Raw genomic sequence first — 15,389 nt, 5'->3', positions numbered from 1 at the left:
CACTTGGCAAACGCGAAATTGAGGTCACATTTTAACCTTCGAATGTTACCTTGTTTTTGCAATCAATGGATCAAGCTGTCCTAGAGATATTCAGGAGAAATTGTAACAGATTGTTAACATTGCGCATTCTACAACATGACGACCTTATAGTATCATTGAAATTAGTTAATACGACAGAAGTCATTCATATGTATGCCCATATGTGGAATAAGGTACAGTTACAGGTAGGCAGGTACAATTGTAAAGGTACAGTCGAGTCATGTGTAATCGCATATAAATTATGTACAATCGTGCAATTAGGCGTACCGGTTAATTAAAATACATATAAAAATACATACAATACTTGCTCGCATACCATGTGTTGCGTGTAACATTACTATTTCTAATCTCTAACTTCGAAGTACAGCAATACCACCGATACGTCTTACCTATTTCATACATTATCAATTTTTAAAAAATTTCGCGCGATATACAAGTTTAGAAAACCTTATCTTTTGCAGAGAAACATTCCGCGTTACTAGATTATGATATTCTCGATTTTATTTAAACCTGTTCAAATTGTCAATAAACGATAAAAGTCCATGCTTCTGATATATTTAACAACCTGTCGCGTTACTTTCAATCAGATCCGAGCAAATTGTATTTCAAATGAGAGTAAGAAATAGCTACTTGAAATAATTCATTTCGAACCGTTATATTCAATGCTCTATTGGAAAATACAAATAACTTTGATCCATTTGAAATAATAGCAATTTCAAATATTGAATTGTTTCATTATGTTTTTCATTTCAAATGTGACTAATAATCAACCAAATAATATGCAACGATAAGATTGTAGAATAAAATGGGGTGGAAAGGATGTTAGAATACACCAGTCACAGAGCTAATAATCAGATCAAAACGTAATTTCCAAAAAGCAATTCACAATTAACTGGCATACCTGTTTCGAATAATTTTAAAATAATATCTTAGTAATATTTCAAATAACGTTGTTTCAAAAGCGATCACAGACATGTAAATAATTATGAAGTAAAATAACATGTTATTCGAAATAATATTTCAAATATGCCCGGGTCTGCTTTCGATACATTAAGATTATTATATTCGAGTCGTTTAAGTATGCGTAAAAAAAAACTTTGCGTAAATCTTTGCAGTCTGTTTGTTGCGTTTCTAAATGACACGTCGATAGCATGCGAGAAATATTTCGCAACGATCTTTTTAGTAAAATCGCGTTATGAATATCGAAGGAATAAGAAGGAATAACGCGAACGTGATCTTGCCCGTGCCGCTGGTCGATCCGAATTGATCTTTGTGCTCGATCAGCCATTTCTCGATTACGGTTCTGTAATTATAGTCCCAATCCATGTGTCTGGTAGCCGTTTGCATATAGTTCACCATGGCTTCTAGTTTTGGTTTAGCGTGGATGATGAATCTGTGCAACTACGAGAAAACGATTCGAAAAAGAATTAGAAACACAATACTTTGAAAATATTGCCGATTCAATATTGTCCACTGAACGTTATAGAAAAATCTGATCTCCCATGATTTTAGCAAAAAGCGAACCTTAGGACCCGTAATATTTCATTCAAAAGAAAACTTGCTTTCAACTACTCCAGCATCTGTATAATTTTTAGAAAATGATAAAAGCGCGGCATGTTATTCACCGTACCTCTAGGATGTCATCGAAGTTTAGAGCTGCATTATAGATATCGTACATGCAAGGTTCGACTATCTTTTCGGCTGTGACCCTGAAACGATCGGAATAGCATCACGACATGGAATCGAAGCACTTAAATATCCGGACGAATTCTCACTTACAACTTCGTGATATTCTTGTACGCGTTCTCGAATTTGTTCATAACTTGATCGATACTAGAAACGTTTTCGGCTTCGGGAGAGTGATTATCAGAGTCGATAGCTTCTTCGACATCTTCGAGGTCGATGTACCCAGGGCTACTCAAAGACTCTACCAACAGGTGCTGAAGAATCGTACTGTTCCTCGAGCAACCCGCAGTTGCGAACACAATGTTTGTCTCATCTGCGTCGAACGTAGAGGTAGTCAGCCTCTTTACAATAGCCTCAAAAAACGTCTCGTTAGCAGTTTTCATTCCAGTGCAAAGGATGCTGCTCTTTAGATTTGTGTCAAGCCTGTAAAATGTTATCGACATCGATGCTACTGTTGTTCTCTTACTAACTCTAAACTGGTATGCAATGATTTTCACAAAAATTACTCGCATATTAGGATCGTTACAGACCATGAAACGAACAGAGCAAAATGATGGGTCGATCTACCTCTAGGCGAACCATCCATTGTATTTTATTCTTAGTATATAAAATAATAAACGCATGGACCAGCTAACAAATGTAGACGAACAAATGCGTTTGCAATAGAAGAACTGAAAACTTACACGTGCTTGTCGTCGATTACCCACTTGTCGAACTCCTCCCTGATGGACTCCCTACATTCTTTAAATTCAAGTTTGCATGCCCATAGGAACGCGTTTGTTTTCAGAATTTTCATGGTATGGGAGTCGTGTGGCAGAATTTTGTACGTTACATTATTTGTTAAACCTTGCATTATGTACCTGACGTAATCCTAGAAAGATAATCCAAGTATTATATAGGAAGAGCAATCGAGTTCGTGTCATAATAAAGAAGTATACAAGTAACGAATAAGTAGCAAAACTAATAAATTGTCGAATTCATTCGGAAGATCATTAATTTGTTCGCCTAACAATACAGCCCTAGGAACTATCCTCTCGCGTCCATACCTTGAAAATGTCATAATGTTTGGAGGGGAATAGCATCGAGTTCAAGAAATCCAAATTCCTAAATGTAGTCATCCACGGAATATAGTCTGTTTCATTGTGCAGATACAGTGTCAGGTCCAATGCGGTATAATAACTCGTAAGGTTGTTGCGAGCCAAGTTCAAAGCGTCGTCTATCAGTTGAGCACGAGTCACGGCATGTATTTGCTCGAAGTTGGTAAGCAGGTACTGCGTTATTTTCTCCCAAATGTGCTTTTCATAATTGACGCGGTAGAAGCCTGCGATGTAACAAATGTCAAGTTTCAATATCGTTATTCGTTGCCGAAGCAGACGGCTCGAACGGAGAAATATTTTCTTTCAATGCAAACCGGAACGATACATTTTCCCGAACCAATCTACCGTTACTCGCGCAAATGCTATTAATTGTTAGCAATATACGCGCTATTGAAAATTGACCCGGCGCAACGCGAATGCAACAAACTACGCGTACCCATCTGTAGATTGTTCAGAAGTATCCAATCGGAATTCACGTTCGAAATCGTGTGGCTATCCTCGGTTGGTTTCAACCAAATAATCGGCGCTGCATGAGAGAAATTAAGGTTCTCTTTCGTGACGTATGTTATGGGTATCCACCACTTTGTCACTTCGTCGAATCCGTAATACAGGAATCGTTCTTGACTCAGTACGAAATTGCCATTGTCCTCTTTCACGGTCACCACCGGGTATCCAGATCTTGTGATCCATGTGTCCATAATTTCTTCGAGTTTCGCATCTCCCCAGACCGCATGGTATCCAGCTGCAGCTTGAAGGTATTTGATCAGCTCGTTGGAATCGATGCTCTTGTATTTGCTGTAAACAATGAAGTGCACAAGTCCGAATACATCTCGTTGGCTTATTGAAATTTCCTTGCGTCACTTACTTTTCTTTCAGATACGTTCTCACGCCTTTCAAGAAGACCTTCTCCGTCAAAATGTTGATCATCATTCGGACAATGGACCCACCTGTAAAATACGTGTTTTATAGAGTAATTTTTATAATTTTTGTGTTCTTACTCTTTTTGCGCGACTATAAGGGTTAAGCTCCGCATATGCGAACGCAAAATTATTCATTTTCTATTTCGTAAAGTCACATGGAAGTATGCGTAGGAATACTTTTATGTCAGCGACATGTTCAGAGTTTTTCATTTTATCTTATACGCTTTAAGACCTTCGTTACTTTAGCAGGCACAGATACATATATCTCTACGCGTCTTTCTAAAATTCAGCTCATTCGAGAAATATCATTTTCCATCATCGGATCGATAACATCTATAGTCCCGGAGTGACGGACAAATTAAATAGATACGCTTCTGCTATTGCGCGTTCACCCGTCGTTCGATCATCACCCGCGAAGACAGAATCGTTAAAGATTCATTTCGTGATTAATTTGATCTGCCTCGAGTGTTATGTCAAGGTTATGTCAATGTTATGATTCATTTCGTGATTAATTTGATCTGCCTCGAGTGTTAGAATAGAATCGATGTATCGTAAGAGCTGATCCCCGGGTTTTCAAGTAGCCTCGATAAAAAAAGGCACGAGTTACGCAACGCGAGGCGTATTAATCGCGACAGATTTATTATTAACGATCTTACCTTTTCGATAAGCGATATGCTGAAACACTTCGAGAATTTCGTTCGGGCTGTCCACGGGGTGGTTCAAGGGTTGCTCGATGTCGTATGCGTCTACTAGCAACCCCGGTTGCAGCACATCCACAACAAACGCTTCCATTAAACGCCATGTTGTCTCTATCTGAAAACAAATATTTTCAACTAAGAATTGTCCACGAAATTGTTCGACGCTGTCGACGCGATTGCTTCGGCTCTTCGTCTCTGGTCATATACGGTGTAAAACACCGTGTTCGTCAGAAATGTTCTGGCGTCTTTCTTTCAATCCTTTTGCGTAACAGTCGAAGGTTTTCAAATACACGAATTTCATTGCACTTACTTTGTTCGTGATGTAGTACTCGTAGAAAGTAGCGAACCCTTCGTTCAGCCAAAGATACTCCCACCATTTCGGGCTGACCAGATTCCCAAACCATTGGTGCGTGAATTCGTGGGCTATGATCAATGCCATCTTTTGTTTTTTATGATTTGTGTCAACGCCCTCCTTGTACAGAAGAGTATTCTCCCTTTGACAAACATTAGAAAGCGAATTATTCGAGCAAGATAATACTTATTTTTTGGAAAATATACCTCGCACTTGGTATTATTCAAAAAATGTTCGAGATATTGAAATTAACGTATATACGATTTGAAGCGTTCGAAATTGTTACTGCATTGTCAAATTTTTTTTCGTCGACGTTTTCCATCCGGTGAATTCGACGAGCATCGTTCTTAGTTTTTCTAGAATTGGGATATTGTCTGGACAAAAAGAGGGAAAGTCAGGGAATAAATTACCTGTAGGCAACAAGGCCCCAGTTCTCCATACCATATGGAATGAAGTCTCTAATGGCAACTTGATCCATTTTCGGCATGGATTCGGAATATTTAATTCCGGTGAGGATATCTAATTGTTCCATCGCTTTCACGCTGAAATCCAACGCGTATGTTGTGCGGTTTACGGTCTCTGCTTTTGTGTAAATTTTGAAAGTGTCGTCCTTATCGTGAGCTTTGTAGGCGTAATCCGAGACCACGAACGCCACCAAATAAGTCGACATGGGCTTGGTAGACTTGAACGCGGTAACTTTCATTCCACCATCGTCTATCGTGTAGAGTACAGGCATATTGGAGATCACGGCCGTGTATTGTGGTAGATGTCTGATCGCGATATCGAAAATCGCTTTGAACTCGGGCTCGTCCCAGCATGGAAACGCGAGTCGCGCACCCGTTGGTTGAAAGTGTGTCGCAGCGATCCATCTGTAACATTTCGAATATTTCTCGTAGCGCTGCCTGGATCGAGACAAGAACGACTTCGTAATGTCTACGATTATTCGGTCGATATCAAGGATAGAAACGCTTCCTTGTTATTTTATTCGAAGATAAATTATCGAATAACAGCGATAATATTTCTCGCACATGTCACACAATACTATTTAGCCTTAACGTTATCTAATTTTTAACGTTTCTATCGACCCTATCGTATTTGTCGCGTTGGTTCGATTCGAACGAAAGCATTTTTTACATCCGTACACATAACGCGCAAACCGCTAACTGTTCTTTGTAATTAGTTATATTTACTATTACATATATAATATATAAGATACTTACCTGATTTCCCTTCCAACGTGATAAGTACTTCTGTAAAATCCTACTTCCTGATTGTTCAGCACACCTTCGAACCTTATCTTAATCATATAAAGTACATACGGTTTGAGATCTTCTTTGCAGTAAATCGTTAATGTCTCCAGTTTGTCATTGGGCAGGATAATTTTAGCCACGTTATTTTCTATCTCGACGCTATGTATGGTCAAATTCTTTTGATTCAATATCAACAAGGATGTCAGGCTCTTGACTTCGAAGAAAATTGTCACATTTCCCGTGAACTTAAACGACTGTAAATCCGGTTCCAATTCGAGCAGATACTTAATGGGCATCACGTTATTCTCGAGTCTATATTTTGCTCCTGTGCCGGGCAAGCTTGCCGATGACAGTAGTAACAGCGACAATAGTAGTAAAGGTGACATCTTAATGCTGTCAAATGCGGTAAATCACGGTAAATCCGTGCGAATCCACTGTTAAAAATTACGATCAACAGATTCGAAACTGCGGCGATAGTTCTGTTACATTCGTCACAAATGCGTACCTCGCGAAACGACAACCTTATACGTGGGCCAGCGTCCTTCAAATTCATATACGCGTAATTGTTTCCCCTTTATATAGTAGCTATTGACATATATAGATTGGTTTTGTATAGTAGCTATTGCTCTATCGGCATCATTCGAACAATGTTGTGCCGTGTTATTGTCTCACCTTGATTCTTACCCGATACACAATTAACTTTCATAATATGCAGACACGATAGCACGATAATACGATGACGCGTCCATCGTTTCGCGATGGGTGTTCAAGTTTCCTTCTTTCCTCACCGGAAACTATTAAATATAGCGCGATATGATCTTAGTTAATATAATCATGGAGAATCGTTCAAGATGAATAAACGTTTCGTTCTATCACACACACAGAAATGTTAAATATTAAATTCTTATTATGCACAATTATGGAGGATCGCTATTCATGGAAGGAGGACGGTAACGGATTTTTGCAGACGATTGGCATACAGTAACTGGCTCCAGAACTTCTTCTCTTATCTTTCTTCCAATATTCAAGGAAGATTTGATATTTGTTTGTACCGATAAAAGAAACTTTGAAATTTACGTTTTTTTCTTTTTTAAGTTCTTAAGAAATGTCAGTTAAATTGCTGAAGTTGTTTGCAGCAGGCTCCTATGCCCTAACGACATTTTATGCGATCGAAAATAGTAGTAATTAATACTTGTCCTGTCTGCCCTTTCGACGTAATCGAGTTCCCACTCGCTGCGATCACTTTGTCCAGAAAAATGTAATCTTCCCTTAAATAACCGGAAATCATTTTTATCGCTGGACAGACACGAGTTAACGATAGCGAAGATACAAATCGTAGGTAGCGCGTACATACATGCTGATAAGTTTTTGTAAATTCTATCTCAAGTGCTGTAATATACGATCCGCGTTCTGCGCGTCCCTGTCCAAAACATCGTTAATTACAGCGATTCTGTATTGTTTACGGACTCTCGATCCCTCCGATAGTGTCATCGCGAGATATCTACACGCGTAGGAATTTTCAATTTTAATATTACTACGTACGTATAGAAGACAATTATTTAGCTCATCGTTGTTGGCAAAGTGAATCGCACTGAAACTGTACGAATCCCTAAATCCATACAACAATTCGCACCACGTTAAATTACGCAAAGGGTGACAACACAATTTATTTCATACATCTTTATAGATATTTTGCAGAATATGTAAGCTTTATTAAGGTCCACACATAATAATATGCGAGTAATGTATCATGCAATTACATGTACCAGTTAATTGAAATATAAAAATACGTTCGATACTTGTTCGCATAATGTGATACCACGTGTCTTGCTTATTTCATGCGTTAAGTTTAAATTTGCTTTAAGAAACCGTTGCATTTAAAAAGTTTTTCATCAATTGTTTATCATAGCCAGATCAGTCATTTTATCTTGCAGAAATTTCAACGAGAATGTCAGAATAAACCAGATTCATAGCCAATAATTAGATCAATACGTAATTTCCGAAAGGCAATTCACAATTATCCGACGTATCTGTCACACATGATTATATATATATATAGTATATGAATAATAAGAAAAAGAATAATAATGAGATTATATGATAAGAGTAATAATAAGAACATTTAATCCTTTCACCCGATCGGTGACTCCAAGTCACCGCTTAAAATTGTTACACAACGATTCGATATAATTGTAACGTTATAAAATTTGCTTGTATCGTAAAAACTGTTAAAATTGCAATTGTCGCGCAAGTCGTAAAAGTAAATTTCAGATATATCGAAAAAGCATTTAAAGCATACAAAATGAAAGTACTGTAAATCAGAAAACCTATTTTGAATTCAGAGTTAAAATGGCTTCGAGTGCAAAGGATCAATGTAATGTAGTAATATAATAATAATGATTATATAGTAATATAGTAATAATATTTCAAACACCACACGCATGCAAGTAATTATGAATTAAAATAATATGTTATTCGAAATAATATTCTGAATAATATTATTTCAAATATGCCCAGATCTTAGTAGAATAGCGGTATGAATATCGGAAGGATCACAAGAAATGACGTGATCATGGCTCTGGTACTGGTCGATTTGAAATGTTCTTCGTGCTCGACGAGCCATTGCTCGATTACGCTTCTGTAGTTAAGGACCCAATCTACGTTTCTGGCTGTCGTCTCCACTATATCGACCAGGACATCCGGTTTAGGTTTAGCGTGGATAATGAATCTGTGCATCTGCAAGACAACGATCCGAAAAAGAATTAGAAACGGTACTTTGAAAATATCGCCGATTCGATACCGTTCATTGAACTTTATTAAAAAATCTGATCTCCCATGATTTTAGCAAAAGATATAATCCGTCATATTTGATTGAACAGAAAACTTGCTTTCAACTACTCCGATAACACAGTGGAATATTTAAAAAATGACAAAAGCGCGGCACGTTATTCACCGTACCTTTATGATGTCGTCTTCGTCTAGAATTGCATTGGCAATACTATACATGCAAGTCTCGAGTTTCTGATCGGCTCCCTCCCTAAAACGTTCGGAATAGCATTAACGTCAAGGAATCGAAGCTGGTCGAATTCACACTTACAACTTCGCGATAGTTTTGTACTCCTCCTCGAGTTTGTTCAAAACAAATCCAACGCTAGAAAGGTTTTCTGGTTTGAACACTTGATTGTTAGTCACGATAGAATCTACGGCAACATCGATATACGCAGGGTACGTTTTCAAAGACTCTGTGATCACTTTCTCGAGAATCGTACGGTTCTGCGAGCAACCGGCGACTCTGAGCAGAAGGTCCTTGTCATCTACGTCGAACGTGGAGGTAGTCAGCCTTTTTAGAATAGCCTTGAACAACGTCTCGTTAGCGGTTTTCAGTCCAGTACAAAGGATTCTGTACTTTAGATTTGCGTCGAGTCTGTAAAATATTATTAACACCGATACCATTGTTGTCTTTGTATTTACTCCGAATTTGTACACAATGATTTTCAGAAAAAAGTTACTGGGGCATATTAGGACCATGAAATGAAAAGAGCAAAAACTATTAGGAGAACCATCGTCGTATTTTATACCATCCATTGCAGTAGAAGAATCGAATACTTACTCGTACTTGTCGTCGATGACCCACGTGTCGAACTCCTTCTTGGCGGGATCTATGCATTCTTTAATATGAATCGTGCATGCCCATCGAAACCCGTTCGTTTTCAGGATTTTCGTGGTGTGGGAGTCCTGTGGCGAAATTGTATACTTTACGTATTTTGTTAAGCCTTGCATTATGTACCTGACGTAATCCTGGAAAGATAAACAATGTATTATGTAGGGAGAGCGATCGAGTTTGCGTCACAATAAAGAAGTATACAAGTAATAAATAAGTAGCAAAAATAATAAATTGTTGAACTCGTTCGCGTCCATACCTCGAAAATGTGATACTGTTTGGAGGTGCTGAGCATCATTCTCAACCAATCCAAGTTCCTAAACGCAGACATCCACGGAATGTAGTCTGTTTCATTCTTCAGGTACAGCGTCAGGTTCAATGCGGTGGTATAACTTATGAGGTTTCTGCGGGCCAAGTTCAAAGCGTCGTCTATCAGTTGTGCACGGGTTATAGGATGTATTTTCTTGGAGTCGGTAATCAGGTACTGCGTTATTTTCTCCCAAATGTGCTTTTCATAATTGACGCGGTAGTAGCCTGCAACGTAACAAGTCGAGAAATGAGCCGCGACATTAGACTTTAATATTCGAACGAACGAAGTAGATAACATCGAACTTGGAAAATGACTGGATATGGCTCTCGGCGAAATAGTTTGAATAAAGGCGACCGATTCCAGACAAAGTCTTTTAATTTCAAATTGCTCGAACGAAAAAACATTTTCTTCCAATGCGAATGTAGCAAATTGCAGGTACCTGTCTGTAGGTTGTTCACAATTATCCAATCGGAGTTCACGTTCGGAAGCTCGTGAAAGTCATCGGTCGGCGATATCCAACTAGTCGGCACGGTCTTCGAGAAATCAAGATTCTCTTTCGTGACGTATGTTATGGGTACCCACCACGTCGTCTTATCGTCACATTCGTAATACATGAATCGTTCTTGAGTCAACACGTAATTGCCACCCTTCTGTTTCACGGTCACCACTGGGTATCCCGGTTTTGTGATCCATGTCTTCATAATTTCGCTCAACTTCACACCATCCCAGAGCATGTAGTCTCCAGCAGCAGCTTGAAGTTGTAGGATCAGATCATTGGAATCGGCGAACCACAATTCACTGTAAATATCATCGGTAGGTGTAACTCGCGCGTATGTTTTCGATTCGCATAGATGGACAATAAGCATCGACGGAATACGTGGTAACCGATAAATTGTACGAGACCGAATGCATTATTTTAAAATTATATAAGAATTTATTTACCGAATTATTAACATTATTGAAATTTCCTTGCGACACTTACTTGTCTTTCAAGTACGTTCTCATGCCTTTCACGAAGACCTCCTCTGTCAAAATGTGAGACATCATTCGAATAATGGATCCACCTGTAAAATATTCGTTTTATGGTATAATTATTGTAATTTTTTAGTTGTTACGCTCTACGCGCTCTACGTTTAAGCTCCGCATATGGCGATAAGTATGATCATTTTCTATTTCAGGGTGTTTCGTTTAATCTCGTATACTTTATTTTGCTTTTAACGGTGACAAGTTTACTACTATCAACGTTCTTGCCTTTCTTATAAACGATTCCACCGAACACATCGGAAATTTCGCTTGGATTGTCCACACCGTGGTTCAAGGCTCGCGAATCCTCGATTCCGTCTAGATAAAAGGCGACTTGCTGCATATCCACGACAATCATTTCCATTAAACGCCACGATGGCTCTATCTGAAAGTAAATATTTTCCACTAAGAATTTTTGCACGAGATTGTTTTATGCATCGACTCTTTATCTCCGGGCCCTTATCCCGTTGAACCTTACGGACGTCACAAATGTTCTGGCATCTTTCTTTTAATCATTTCACGTAATAGTCGAAGGTTTTCAAATACGCGAATTTCAATTGTACTTACTTTGTCCACGATGTAGTAATTGTAGTAAGTTGCGATTCCTTCGTTTAGCCAAATGAACTCCCACCATTTTGTGCTGACCAGATTCCCAAACCATTGGTGCGCGAATTCGTGAGCTATGATTATCGACATCTTTTCCTTTTGACGATTCGAGTAAATGCCCTCCTCGTACAGAAGAGAATTTCCCCTTTAACAGAAATAAGAAAGCGAATTATTCGAGAAGGATGATACTTATTTTTTAGAAAATATACCTCACAGTTTGGGACGAATAAAAAACTTTCAACTCGGTGTTATATTCGAAAAATGTTCAAGATATGGAAATGAAAAGTATGAATAGAGCCGTGTGTCCAGTTTACGAGCTAACGGAAGGTCGCAAGAACGAATGCTTATTCTACCCTTATTTTTCTCTAATAATACCACCGTTGAATCAACGTCTGTAATAAATGATTTTGCGAAGTTCTTCGAGCTTTATCCTTGGTTTCTCTAGGGTTGAAACATCGTTGGAACAAAGAGCAAAAGACGAGGAATAAATTACCTGAAGGTAACGAGGCCCCAGTTTTCCATCGCGACTGGGCCGATGTCTTTAATGGCAACTAGGTCCATTTTCGGCATGGATTCGGAGTATTTAATTCCGGTGAGGATATCTAATTGTTCCATCGCTTTCACGCTGAAATCCAGTGCGTACGACGTGCGTTCAATGGACTCTGGTTTCGTGTAAATTTTGAAAGTGTCGTTCGTAGGATGAGCTCTGTAAGCGTAATCCGAGACCACGAACGCCACCAAATAAGTCGACATGGGTTTGGTGGGTGGGAAAACGGTGACTTTCATCCTACCATCGTCTATCGTGTTGAGTTTAGGCATATTGGAGATCACGGCCGTGTATTTCGCTAAATGTCTGATCGTAATTTCAAAAATCGCTCTGTACTCGGGCTCGTCCCAGCATGGAAACACAAGTCGCGCACCGGTTGGCTGAAAGTGTGTCGCGGCGATCCATCTGAAACAATTTGAAAAGATCGTTGTTGTTCCGACCAGATAGTTTTCCTACCGGATGGCACGAGCAGTCGAACGTTCTGCAATTGTTCGTTGCTGGTTAGCGATGGACAGGCATTATTAGGCAGGCGTTGTATACGAGATGCTTACCTAATGTCGTCTCCAACGTAATACGAGGTCTTGTACAATCCCAATTTCTGATCGTTCATCACACCTTCGTAGTTTATCTTGATACTGTAAGCTACGTACGGTTTGAGATCTTCTTTAAAGTAAATCGTCAATATTTCCTGATCATCGTCGGCTTGAACAACCCTAGCCAAATTATTCTCTATCTCGACAGCCTTTATCGTCAAGTTCCTCTGGTTCAATACGATCAAGGAAGTCAGGTTCTTGATCTCGAAAACAATCATCACACTTCCCTTGAACTTGAATGTCTCCAAATCCGGCTCCACCTCGAGTATGTATTTAATGGGTACCGCCTGATTCTCGAGTCTGTATTTTGCTTCTACCCCGGACCAGCTTGCCGACGATAGTAGAAGCAACGACAACAGCATTAAAGCTGTCATCTTGTAACGTTTCGCTCTCTAAACTACGTGCAATGGAAGAACCCTCTGCGATGGTTCTGTCTTAAGAAAATGCGAATGTTAGATCTTTCGGGGAAATCGGTAAATCTGCGACAGTTCTGTTATGTTCGTCGCAAATGCGTGCTGCATAATCTCATAATAAAAAGGAGTTTCGACTGGAAATGTTTGTTCCTTGTTTCAAGATGAAACAAGGACTGGAAGGAGATCCGAGGAACAAAGAGTCGGAAGGCGAAAGGGAAAAGGTAACGCATTTGGGTTAAAGGAGCATCAACGAATTAATGTGGAAATATTCGACGTTCGTTTCAACTAAGAAAAGGCGATGATCGACGCTGAGAAATAAAGAACTGCCGAGCAACATTTTGTTCTTGCTCAAACTATCGAGCTACTTTCACAGTTTAACGAGGAAAAACTTATACATTCGTTTCTCATTGATCGCAAAATCTCCGATAGGGTCGCTTCGTTGTTCAAAAATACTACTTCGAAACGAACAAGTTATGTTTCTACTTGCCTAAATTTGAAGTTAAACGAATCGATTATACGTAATATCTGATTGCAAACGCGGATATCGAATGTCTTCGTAGATTCAACGTATCCGAGAACGTGTCACACGCGAACTGATTGTAGCTACTGAAATAACCGTTTTCAAGAGTATAAGTGTAGGTCGTTTCTTGTCACTGGATGCTGATGTTTGCGGAAGTAGACGAATCTATTACTGATACGTGCGAACAGACCTTGGCGAAACGGAAGACGGAAGAGAATCCTTTTCGTCGATCGTATCCGTTCGTGAACTAACCTGCACAGTTTTCCTGGGAAATAACGTCCTCCCCGAAAGACTCGAAACGATGGAAAGACGGAGGATCGCCCGATAGTATCCGACGATAACTAATTCGAAAGCGTTTGAAGGTCACGGTCTCGATAACGTACCTCGCGGAACGACAACCTCATACGTGGACTAATGTCCTTCAAATTCATATACGTGTAATTGTTTCCACTTTATACAGTAGCTATCGACGAATAGACCGTTTACATTAAATACATGTCAGAAAATTCTATACCTGCCTCGTTCGTTGCCCTATCGGTATCATTCGGACAATGTTGTGCTGTTGTGTCATTGTCTCACCTTGATTCTTGCCTGATACACAATGAATTTACCGATTTACCGTACTATTTCGTGATGGACGATCAAATTTTCGCCTTTTCTCGCCAGAAACGATCGAAAGTAGCGCAATGCTATTAGTTGATATAATTATGGACAATTGATTACAAGATTATTAAACATTTCTTTGTTCTTCTTCTGTCCAAGCCGTGTAATTGTTTCAATTGGTCGAAAGAAAGTTAATCGAACATGTTAAAAGAAGCGCATTGTGTTTCTGTCATTTAAAAAATTAAAGATAATTTTATTCGTTTAGCGTCTGCATACGCTAAAAATATCTCGAAATATCTTTAGCGAAAACTGTGATTTAAATTACCAGAAGCTTTGTTGCTACAGTTTACATTTGCTGATCGACGACGATCGATCGAACGTAATAACAATCGTGATATTCGATGGCAATATTTATATTATTCAAAAAATCAGGACTAAAAAATCACATTTCTTGTTCGAGAATCTAAGAAATCGTCGGTCTTAGGTAATCGTTTAATAATGATTCTATGTAGGAACAATGTTTGTTACGGGAGGGTTGGACAGATAATCTGAAATAAAAATCGATTCATGTTTATCACGGTTTTATTTACCGAGATCAATTACGAACAGCAGATCGCAACAGGACGCAGTAATTGGCTGCCATAGCGACATTATGTACAATCGAAAACGGTACTAATTAATACCTGTTCCGTCTGCCCTTCCGACCTAATCGAGTCCCCCTCGCCGATTACTTTGCCCAGAAAAATGTAATCTTCCCTAAAATAACTGGAAATCATTTTTATCGCTAGACAGACACGAGCCAAGCGCGTACATACATGCTGATAAGTTTTTGTAAATTCTATCTCAAGTACTGTAGTAAACGATCTGCTTTCTGCGCGTCCCTGTCCAAAACATCGTTGATTACAGCGATCCTGTCTGGATCTCTCTGATAGTGTCATCGCGAGATATCGATACTTGTAGGAATTTTCAATTTTAATATTACGATTTGTTCGCGCGAAATAGATTAACCTGGGATTGACCTCGCACAGATCTAATTCAAGCTTGACTCGGACCTTATCTATATCTAAGCCC

General features: G+C 39.1%; 1 protein-coding gene across 1 annotated transcript; it reads right to left on the bottom strand.

Moving 5' to 3' along the window:
• Positions 1-247: 247 nt before the first annotated feature.
• On the bottom strand, positions 248-14,077 carry LOC117218404 (putative aminopeptidase-2). Its single transcript, XM_076522905.1, has 23 exons — positions 13,968-14,077; positions 12,741-13,212; positions 12,136-12,594; positions 11,604-11,787; positions 11,265-11,421; positions 10,996-11,077; positions 10,453-10,811; positions 9,963-10,237; positions 9,653-9,840; positions 9,140-9,466; positions 9,001-9,079; positions 8,572-8,778; positions 6,013-6,443; positions 5,203-5,661; positions 4,751-4,934; positions 4,399-4,555; positions 3,688-3,769; positions 3,259-3,617; positions 2,772-3,046; positions 2,409-2,596; positions 1,819-2,148; positions 1,670-1,748; positions 248-1,440 (listed from the first exon to the last, which is right to left on the bottom strand). The coding sequence occupies exons 2-23, from the start codon at positions 13,154-13,156 to the stop codon at positions 1,219-1,221; spliced, it is 5,499 nt and encodes a 1,832-aa protein (XP_076379020.1). The 5' UTR covers positions 13,157-13,212; positions 13,968-14,077; the 3' UTR covers positions 248-1,218.
• Positions 14,078-15,389: the final 1,312 nt, after the last annotated feature.

The sequence above is a fragment of the Megalopta genalis genome, chromosome 6, assembly GCF_051020955.1.
Source record: "Megalopta genalis isolate 19385.01 chromosome 6, iyMegGena1_principal, whole genome shotgun sequence".
NCBI classification, from domain to species: Eukaryota; Metazoa; Arthropoda; class Insecta; order Hymenoptera; family Halictidae; genus Megalopta; species Megalopta genalis.
Note: the sequence above shows the minus strand (reverse complement) of the source record. Positions and strands in the feature narration are given on the sequence as shown.